At 49.4% G+C, this 11009-nt stretch overlaps 1 protein-coding gene across 2 annotated transcripts in view; it reads right to left on the bottom strand.

Annotated features, from left to right (window-relative positions):
- Positions 1-3581: 3581 nt before the first annotated feature.
- COL5A1 (collagen type V alpha 1 chain) overlaps positions 3582-11009 on the bottom strand; it is a 131114-nt gene continuing 123686 nt past the window's right edge. For both annotated transcript variants that reach the window (XM_062641076.1, XM_062641077.1), the window contains exons 65-66: positions 8632-8865; positions 3582-6538 (exon numbers count right to left, since the gene is read on the bottom strand). In XM_062641076.1, the coding sequence (XP_062497060.1) occupies positions 6392-6538; positions 8632-8865 (381 nt within the window). In that variant the 3' untranslated portion in view covers positions 3582-6391. The remainder of the gene's footprint in view (positions 6539-8631; positions 8866-11009) is intronic.

The raw sequence follows: 11009 nt of genomic DNA, 5'->3' as shown, positions 1-11009 counted from the left end.
TGCAGCCAGAGAAGTTACAAGGAATAACTGAAGATGCAAGAGGTGCCATAATGAAACGACAGCACATCAACACTGCCCCTGGTCTGGAGATAAAAAGCAAACTCAGGTTTCAGTTCTGTGACTTGGGGAAAACCCAGTGAGACCCCCAGATCCAGCAGGCTGGTTTTGTGCCCGGAGAAGATGCTGGTGTTGAAGCTCTCCTTGCTGAGGCCGGGGACCACCATTCCATCTGGAAGTGCTGAGGGAGGGATGAGTTCAGAATACATCATTTCCATGGCTGTAAGAACCCAAAGGATTGCTCCTCGGTGCTTTTGCAGGATGATCCTGGTGGACTGGTGATGCTGTAGACAACCCCCAGTGGCACAGGATCCTGCTCCTCTGGAGAGCAGATGGAGCCCAGCCCGAGGGGAAGCACTACGGAGCTGCTGCACATCCCGGGACTCAGCTGCAAGCACTGAATGCCAGCACTGGTATTCAAGGGTTGTGTTTTCATGTCATCGCTCAAGCTATTGAAGCTGCACTTCTGCACTCTCCAGCATCAGCAGTGCCTCCTGGTTGAAATCAGAGCTTGGATCAAGCCGGATGCCTTGAAGAGAATTCCAGCTCTGCGGTTTTGGGCCATTGTGTAATGGCAGGAGAGCAGCTCTGCTTGAATAGCGACTGACAGATACTGAGAGCATCAGCCCAGGCTGGCTTCAAAGGTTGCTCTTGCTTTAAAGTAAGGAAAACACATGGAAAGAAAAGAGAACGGAAAGAAGCAGCAGAAGCCCTCACTGCTGTGACATGATAATTTATGGGTATTTATGCTAAACCATTGCTTCCCACCTGCTGCTCTCACACTGTGCAGCGTGGCAGAGCAGGGAGGTGGAGAAGGAGAGGTGGCTGAGGCAGACGAGCTCAGATTCAGCGGGGCCACATCCTGCCCTGCCTTCACTGCCCCCCGGCAGAGGCCGGGATGCTCTGACCTGCTCGGATCGGCCGTGTTAAACAAATACCCCAAGCCCTGAGCTCTCTGCCTACTGGATGCCCGGCTGGCAGGAAAGCAAAGCAGTGAATCTGCAGTGGCACCGCTCCTGTGCAAGGTGTGAAGAGAGAGGGGATACGTTTGACTGGTGCTCTATTAGCCTCGGCTGGAGACTCTGCAGCTCAATTCTCAGGTGGTGCTGAAGTGCCAGGAGGCATCTCCAGCTCACTTGTTCTTTCTCCCTGACAGTCACAGGGAGCCGGGTTTTCTTCCCAGAGCAGTGGGTCAGGTCAGTTCTAGCCTTTTGATTGAGACATTAATAAAAACCAAGTCAATCCAGGCTTGGCGGGGGAGATGCTGGACAGAAAGCAGCTGAAGAATGAAAACAGCTCTAGCTTGGCTCGTATGCTGCAAAAACCTCCCCCTACCCAATGCTTTACACATTCTCTTCATGCATATTCCTCTCCCCTTCTTATTATAGCCTCCCACTTTATCTTGCTGTTTCTTGCTCCCCAGGAGAGCTTTAGTTCCACTAAAGAAACCAAATATTTTGTATAAAACACCCATTCAATTTTTCTTCTGGCTTGTTCACCCAAAGTCACCCAGACCACAGGGGAGAGAGGCCCAGAATCTCATCTCTAAATTTAACCAGAGCCAACACTTCTTGTTTAGCCCTTACTTTTTTTTACCACTCTCATGTAAACACCTATTTAAGGAGCTGGGAGGAGCATCACTTGGGAGATAACAACAGAGCAGGGTGCATCCCAGCCAACGCCGTCCTGTCTTGCAGAGAGCAAATGGTGCGATCGCAGTGTGCCCCTGCATGGCACGGATCAGATCAGGAGCACTTACATGGCTAAGCTGTGCCCCACTGGTGTGCAGCACCCTCAGCCCAGGCTGGGGGTCCTGACAGGGCTTTAGGGCCAGCCGGTGCTCCACCAGCTGCAGCACAGCCAAGGGACTCAAAGGGAAAAGACAGGGAGCCAACAGACATGCAGCAGCAGGAGGACTCGGCCCCTTCCTCCAGAACAGGGCTAAAGCATCACCTAAAGGATAATTCCCATTCACAGGCAGGGAGCACTCAAGCAGCCACTCATGTTATACCTTAGGAACCAGCCAGGGAGCAAACGCACACGTTCTTAAGCCTGGGTCAGCTGGGTGGGAAAACTCTTCAAGCTTCATGCTCTCAATACACAGAAAAGCAGCATTCCCAGCCTCACCAAGACCCTGTGCTAGAGAAAACATCACAGGAGGCAGCTGCTGCCCAGGGCGTGTGAGTTGGGGTTGAGCAGCCCCACTCTCACCCCAACACTGAGCAATCTCGGGTGCTCACACGGCTGCTTTCTGTGTGGATCTCCCCAAAATTACCCTCCACACTTCACCCGGCAGAGCTCCTGCACTGTAGCTCCAGCACCAAATCCCTGACTTTGTTACATGAAAAGAGGTGAAAAATATGCCCCAGCTTCTGGGTCTGGCAGTGCCAAACAGTCACATTCTTTCTTAAATCGCTGCTTTTCCTAATGACAGATCAAAGCTCCTTTCAGCAGCAAGACTCTGAGGCAATTGCTGAAGTCTTTGCTGCAACCAGCAGCGACCGAGTGCAAATCACAAGTCAGCACGATGAGCTTAGTGTCACCTCGAAGCATTACCAGGATGTAAGTTAAATCTTTCTAGCCAGGTCTAAGGAATTAAAGTTATTCCCCCCCTAGTTTCTTCCTGTAGCTGTGGTACCTCTGCATTTCAGGGGTCCACTTAGATGTGAAGTTTTACCACTAATTGCAGCTGAAGAATAAAAGGGAGAGGTTGATGGGACACACAACACGTCTGGGTCATTGCAAAGCTTTCTGCACAGGGTGGGTTTGTGCATGTGTGTGTGCACTGTACGCACCTGCAGGGTTGCAAATAAGGACATGTTCCTAAGGCCCAAGCATCTTCTTGAACCTGCAAACCAGTAGTGCCAACCAAATGTTGTTTGCAAGAAGCCTGTGAGAACCAGAGCGATGCAAATCCAGCAGCAGTGGCTGATGGTGACTTTGATGATGTGACTTTTCATGGTGGTTTCCAGAGGAGCCATCATCTTCTTGCATGTCTTTCATGGAGCGAAACCCACAGGAGGCAAGGAGGAAAGGATGGGAAGAGTGTCCCTGGTTTTGCTTCCCCCAGCACATCCATGCAGCAGTGCTCTGGGGCCAGGGCATGCGTCTGGGGGTGGAGGAGCTCACCGGGAAGCTGGAGGAAGGGTTTGTGTCCCGAGTTCATCTTGAGGTGAGAAGATCATCTGGAGCAAACGCTGCAGGACCAAGCAAAGGCTCCTCAGGTGCTCGTGGAGAAGGCGGAGAGCTGGTGGCCACTTGATTTTGTCGTCCAGGTCCCACTGAAATGCCCAGGTTGGAGTGTTGCACTGAGTTGACTGGAGTTTCTCACTGAGGGGAAAGAAAAGATTCCAGGCTTGGAAATTCTCTCTCTGGTGGGTTGGGTTTAGTATCTTGCAGTATATACGTTACCTTTAAGCACTGTCACTGCTCCTCCGATGAACTCTTCAGGCTCCACTGAGCAGAGGGGTCGTGGGGAGATCCCGCTGCAACCAACTTCAAGAAGACATTCACATCGTGTTGGGTTCGGTGGAAACAGTAAACTTGATTTATTGAAAAAAAAACTATTACATTTATTCCTTTATTACACAGGTTTAAAATATTTAAAAATAGCTCTTATGGGCATTACACTTAAATTTCATGACATGTTTATTGGACTTTGGAGAAATGTACAATAAGCCATTCAACACTATTGTTTAAAAAGGGCCTTACGTACTAGAATTTGTTTTTTCCATAGGCTTTTATTTTTCTTATCAACATTTGTTCAAGTCAATATATATTAAGGCAGGAGGGAAATAAAATTACACAAAAAGAAGGTCTGCAAATACAAGTAGTAATTTTATTGCAATATACCGTAGCTAAGTGGTCTGGGGGATCGGAACAGTTCGGAGCTCAGTACAATTACAACACTGTGGAATTCGACAGGAAGTTTTTTTTTTCTTTTCTTAAAGCAATGAAATAAAAAGAAAAAATAAAAAGAAAAAAGCTCCTTTGATGAAAATTTATAACAGAATCACATGACCTGGGCAGGCGCACACGTGTGTACATACATCAAGATATGGCTTTTCTGTTGCAGAGAGGAACGTGCAACCTTTCCTGACCTTCCCACTGCTCCTGAACAAGGCTGTTGCCAAGGTGACTGAGAAGCTGAATTCTCCTATATATTATTACCATATTCTCCTTTTCACTGCTTTGCTGCCGGAGTCTGCAGGGTTTAGGGTAGCACCTTGTGTATTTTTTGTCCCCCAAGTGATAAAAGAACGCAAGAGAACAGAGCAGGAGAAGGGAGAGGGATGGACGTGGCTCTCCCAGACCGACAAGCACCGCGCGGCATCGCCGCTGCCTCCAGCACGGCTTCACCTCCCTTCCCTGGCTACCGCTGCTCTCTGCTTGGGAAAGAGGGGGGAGAAGACATCAGATATAGGCTTTTCTTCACAGTAAATGTGATGTCTTTTCCTTTACGGTGAAAGCCCCGCTTTGGCTCAAGCGCTGCTGGAATACTCCAGGCCAAGTAATTAAAAAAGCACCCTGCAACATCTATTATCCAGCTGAGAGATCTAACCGAGGAAAACGGGCAGGGGGAAGACGCACGGACAGAAACAGGGAGAAAGAAGATGGTGTCACCAGGTTGAGAGCCAAAAACGCTGCATGGGAAAAGAAAAATCCCATCCTGGCATTGCCACCGTGGGAAGACCAAGAGAACTGCAGACTCTGGGAGCGCGGCGGCGGCATCCCACCCGGCTTCAGCATCGCGTCAGGACAGCCAGCAACTACATAAATTAGCACCACAAACATGCAGCGAGCGGGTACAATCTGGTGTGGCTCCCACCGCCTGAGAGGCAGCGATATTCTTGGGGAGAAAGGAGGAAAAAAAGATGTGAGCACTTAATACTTTTTGTACATGGACCGTACTAAGCAATGAGTGGGTCTTCTACGTAACAAGTACAGAGAGGACATGCATTTATAATCAAAGACTGTAGCAAAAGCCTCCAGTCTGTGTTGAAAGCAGCTAAAAAGCAAAAGCTGGTGGGAGATTGGCCAATGGCAGGGTATCACCAGTGTTGTATTAAAGTCATTCAAATAGATAGCACCACAGAGACATGTAAAAATAAAAAGCACCTTTTTGTTTCCTTTTCTTTACACTTCATATTCAGAGAGGACCAATGGGTTTTCCCTTGCCACTGCAATCTGCCACTGAGAATGGAGGGGGGGGTGTTAAATCATTATTATTTTAAAGAATGCTGAAGGAAAAAAGGAAGAATTAACTTAAAACACGGATGTGAAGGTAAGCAGGTGGATAAAAAGGCAAAGACTCAAAGCAGATCCTACTTTTACATCAGGGTTTTTGTAGAGACCTTGTTAAAATGTGGCTTTGATTTCCTTACGTTGAAGGGAATCATTCTACAACACGGAATTGCCACCCCATGGGCCCTCATCCTGCCAAGGCTCACGCCTGGGCACAACTCAAAGACCCTCCAGATCCAGGGTTGGGGTTGGGAAGAGGCAGGAGCTGTCCTCATCCCCGGAGTTGATGCTTGGCTGGGCAGTGGTGGGAGGAGAGCTGGGTTCAATCCAGACAGGGTCACATGCATGTTTTGAAGCCAGAAACATTTCAGCATTTAAAATAATATACAATACAAATATTTACTTACAAACATACAAAAATATAAGCACCTTTAATACATGGGAGAGAGATGCCCAGTATGACTTTTCCCTATCGAATTCATGGGGTGTCATTTGGTAAAAGATGGAATTACGTGATTCAAGGGAGATATTAAACCTTCTGGAAGTAGCCATGACATCTACTTGTTAGAGCTGATCCCAATCTGGTGGAAGTCAACAAAATGCCTCCAATGAGCTTTGGCAGGTTTGGTTTGCAGCCGGGACTGCTGGTATTTCCACGTCAGGCTGAACACTGGAGTTTCAAGCTTTTCCTCAAGGATCTACAGGCAAGGGCTTGGTGTTGCTTTGTGGCAAGAAGATGATGAAGCAGCAGAAGCAGCAGCATCCTTTGCTGGCAGTGGGGCCTGCTCGGTGGCCATGGAGCAGCAGCGGTGGGAGCAGCACACGGCCAGGTCCCCGGGCCACGCGTGCGGCGGGCGGTCATGAGATTCTGTGTGTGTGGTGGGCTGGGTCCTCGCGGGGCTCGGAGGAACCAGGGCAGGACGAGGAACAAAACGGAACGGGGATATAAAATAACCCATCGCTGTCCAGTTTCAGAACGTGCATGTGACGAGGAATTCTTTTTTTCTCTTTTTTTTCTTGTTTTTAATTAATTAAATGGCGCAATGAGGTTACGAGGTTGCTCATTTGGAGACTAGTTTTCAGGTGGCTCTTAGCCCATGAAGCAAGCCGGTCCCACCTCGAATCCAAATTTCTGTGATGCTTCTCCGAAGTCATTGAACATGATGTCGACTATAGGCACTTGCTCTACTTTGGGCGTGTTGATTTCCAGGATAGTCTTCTGATAGCCCTTCTTTGCCTGATAGGGAGAAAAGGGAGAGAGAGGAGCTCTGGTGATGCCTCCAACCCAATAGCAGCAAGTTTGCATGGATAAGCATTCGCCAGGCAAGCTGGGAATACGGTGATGATCTTACATAGGCGTTTCTGAGCGGAATTTGAGGAACCCAGCACCCAACCACATATTTGCCCTGCAGATCTAGCAGAGAGGTTCTCAAGCAGGATGGTGACCACTGACAATGGTCCCACTGTCCTGAGCCCAGATGCTGGAGCAGAAGCTGCTGCCATGCACATCAAAAGACACTAACTCTGCTGTCAGCACATCTCACAGCTGGAACAGGAGCCTGGTTGTGCTATAGCTGTTTTGCCTCCCTGAGGACACACATGGGTTGTTGAGCAAATAGAAGCGATTTAATTTGAATATATTAGTTTGACTATTATCCGAGTGCTACCGGAAAGATCCCATTTAAAGTCTGATGGAATTCACAAGGTGATGGTGTCTTTTTAGCGTGCCTGGTAGCCATACACTTAGTTCCGAAATACAAATAATTATTAGAGGAGCAGCAGTGCCCCTGAGGGCGTACAGAGCTGCACAAACAAATTGATACAGAGCAGCTTTAGGCTCTACCGTACCCTCTGATTTGTGTGCCTCAGAAGAACAGGCTGTGTACAGAATGAGCTGTGATAACACATTCAAATAACAGCCTGAACATCAGCCTTTAGCGTGGTCCTGCCAGGACTCCTGTGACAACACTGTGCCAGGCAGCCCAACTTCATTTTCCACATGGTGGGGCTCAATCTAAAGTATCTTGCCTGCGGTTCAGGAAGGATGATCTACCAGGGTACCAGAGATGGTACAGGAGATGCAGGGCCTCTTTCTGCAAGGCTGCAATAAGCTTCTTAGTCATGTTTTACCTCCTTTCCACAGCCCTCTCTTGCAGAGAGAAGATGCCTGAGAGAGGCAACCAAGCAAATAAACTCGAAGGAGCCCCAGTCGTCTTTCCATGCAAATATCCCTCATTAAGGAGATGAATGCCAGGCACCTGAGTCAAATCACTTAAACCAAAAGGGTTTTCAGCCAGCACTTCTGCCTTAAAACATGCAACATGTGATCCTGCAATATCCCTGACACTTAAGAAGGGAAAGGGAGAGGAAAGGCACTTCCCAGTGAGGACACATTGTGTTAGCAGGAGATATTAAGTACTTGAGGATAAACTCCCCAACATGGCTTCCGAAGTGGGATGGATGGATGGATGGATGGATGCTCTTTCCCTCTCTGCCAGAGTGTTAAAAGAAGTGATTCAAATCTGATTTTCCTCACTGCTCCTACAGTAAAACACATGAATGTGCCACAACAGAACCACTTTGATCTCATATTCTGTGGAGGGCTTTTTCTGTCAAACATCTCAATCTTTCTGTCCCGTGGGCTTTAAGTGCTGCAGTTCCAGAGGGTGAGAATCCCATGTGCCTCTGCACCAGCACGCTGGGGCTCAAAATAAACACCAGCAGCACCTGCTTTGCCAGATTTTTAGCTCCTGAGGGCAGATTTTGCAGAGCTCAATCCCAAACCAAGCATCCAACCACCCAACAGGAAGCAGAGGCACAGGGAGGATGCTGGGCCCCTTTGGAAACTCACTGCTTGCCTCTCTCTTCGTGAGCAAACAGGGGGAGAGCAAAGGCAAGGGGTCTTTTACAAGCAACCTGTGGTTTTAGGCAGGTCCCTTTATGCACAGCCAGCAATAAAGCAAATGAACCCAATTCCTAGAGGTGCTGCAGCTCCATCCCTGGTGGTGTCCAAGGCCAGGCTGGACAGAGCCTTGGGTGAGATGGTTTAGTGTGAGGTGTCCCTGCCCATGGCAGGGGGGTTGGAACCAGATGATCTTAAGGTCCTTTCCAACCCTAACGATTCTATGATTCCCCTGGCCTCGAGTGGAACCACCTATTCCCAGCATTAGGGGAGAACAAGCTCAATGTCTCTCACGCTGGGGACAACCCTCCAGGCAACTGCATCAACAGGCACAGGAAATGCAGAGGTGCTTGCACTGAGCCAAAAGGTGCTGGACAAGCAGGGGAGGAGACGGATGCCTCCCGCAGCGCCCAGTGCTGCCCACGTACCGCGCAGCCGTCGAGGGTGGCTTGGATGTAGGGGTTGTTGTCGTAGGACATCTCCTCATCGTTGGAGCCCAGGAAGCGGATGGCCTTGTCATAGCTGTTGGTGGTGGCGTCGTGCCACGCCACGGACTGGTAGCAGTTGTAAGTGATGTTCTGGTGGGCCGAGGCACTCAGGAGCCGGAGGAAGGTCATCTGCACCACGCCAATGGGGTTCCCGTCTGAATCCACGTAGGAGAGCTATGGGAAGTGGAGAAGGGGAAACACTGGGCAGTGAGGGGCAACGCAACAAGTCTGGGGGCTCTGAGGAGCACCGGCCTCACCCATCTGTATTATCCTGTGCATGGGGCTTGATCTCACCACCTCGCTGAGGTGCAGACCCTGCTCCTGCCATGCCACAGACACTGCTGCAGGACATGGCTACTGAGGGGCAGTTTATTCTGTTTGCTGGTGTAGTCTGGTGGTGAGCTAAAAAAAAATCACATTAATTCATGGCAGGAGGAAAAATGAAGAGGGATTTCAGCCCTGGCTGCAAGAGAGTGCAAATCTGGGGATACACATCTCAGGCTTAAGACAATAGCGAGCATACTTCTCCAGCTTTTGAAGAGGAGAGAGAACAGATTTCTGTAAGGTCTGGGGCTCTGTCTGTTCTATGTGACACTGTTTTCTGACTGCTGTGGGTACTTCATCCTGCACACACGGAGGTATTTCCCATTCATTCTTCCTGGGCATCAACACGCTACCAGAGCTGCTGCTCGTTACTGTCCTCTATGGACAGTGGGTGTCTTTGGAAACAACCAGGAGAAAAATACAGGCACACAGACAGCGTGGTGTTCGTCAAGGTACCACGAAACATTGACTTGTTGTGCGAGCTGCAAACAGTAGAAGAGATTCATAACCAGGCAATAGAGCAGTGAATTAAAAGGTAATATAAATAAATAGATATACCAACCGGTTGTCAGGATACTGTTGCACTGTCCTCCTGAGAGTGAAATATGACTGACCATGAGGGAGCCGTGCATGCCAGGAGAGAGCCGGCAGAAAACCACCAGGACATGGAAGGACGGGGCACAAGATGTCAAGTGCACGGCACGCACCCAAGGATGCGTGGCATTACTTGTCCGCAGGACCTGCTCCTCTTAGTTCAACCAGGGCTTAGTCTGGAGACTGACTACTTGTGGAGGGGTCTTGGTTCCTGCTCTGCCTCTGGAGACTGCACAAAGCCCTGTCCCACCTTTGGAGCCACTGGGAATCGGCTGCCTGCATAAGGCTGGCTCATGGGAACACGGGTTTGCCAAAATCAATCCCTTTCTGTTTTCTCTGTGATAGTATTTCCTGTGGCAGATGCCACACGGCTGTGAAGGATAACAGGACAGGATGGGTGGCAGGCCCTGTCAGAGCCACTGGGAATTGTGTGCAACACACAGGGGAGGAAAGCAGAGCCCAGAAAAAAAAACATCTGCATCCCTTCTATCCCTCTAATGCAGTTTGGCTGCACCACGCGAAACAGTAAGAAATCAGATCCAAGAACTCTGTGTCATTGATTAATGATGGTGCAGAAGCATCAAAACAAGATGTTTTCTTTGTGTTTCATTTCCTATGCCCTTCATCCTTCAGCTATCCCAGAAGAAAGGTGAGCACGCCTCCTGCAAGCGCTGAGATTCACACGGAGCCATCTACGCTCCCTCAGTGCTGAGCAGCCGGGTGGAAACCTTCCCCACAGCATCAGGGATCCCTGTGGGGCTCAGCCCCCCAGGAGACCCTGCTCAGGCTGCATGGAAAGACACCAGGGACCTTCTTGGTGGAGTACCATGGGCAACACAGCACCCAGGGGGGACTCAAACTCATTCAGCTCACCAGCTACACACAGATCTCAACCGATGCTGGATCTAGGCAAATGTCTCCCCAGTTTACAAACCTCATGGTTCCAAGGACTGACTGGGGAGAATGAGAGGTATTTGAAATCAGAGTAAATACTCAAACTGCACTTTTCTGGCTCAGGTGTTTTGTGGCTGGCTTAGGCAGGTCAGGTTTGCCTAGGCAAGTCTTCCACGTGCTGGTGGCTTTTTCTTCCCAAAGAGAAAATGCAGGAGAGGTAAAAAAAAGAAAGAAAACGGCAACACAGAAAGATGGAACAAAGGGTTCCAAGTAGCGCTGAAATTCCTGTTTAACAAACTGAAGGGCCCTAAGGTCTAGGTTGGCAATTCAGCCTCTAACTTGGCTGGTAAACAGACTGAACAGGGAAAAAAAGCAGAGAAGGTGGAGAAATGGAGCTACTCGTAACATTAACTGATGGAGTGCTCTGTAATGAAGCTATGAGTAGCTGCCCTCCAAGGAGCTACGAGGCTGCAGCCTTGGCTTTGTGGCCTTGCTCAGGAGTGCAG

This window comes from Pezoporus occidentalis, unplaced genomic scaffold (genome assembly GCF_034315485.1).
Source record: "Pezoporus occidentalis ecotype Australia unplaced genomic scaffold, CSIRO_AGI_Poc_V1 ctg68, whole genome shotgun sequence".
Lineage (NCBI taxonomy): Eukaryota > Metazoa > Chordata > Aves > Psittaciformes > Psittacidae > Pezoporus > Pezoporus occidentalis.
The sequence above is the reverse complement of the archived record's forward strand: the minus strand, read 5'-3'. Positions and strand labels throughout refer to the sequence as shown.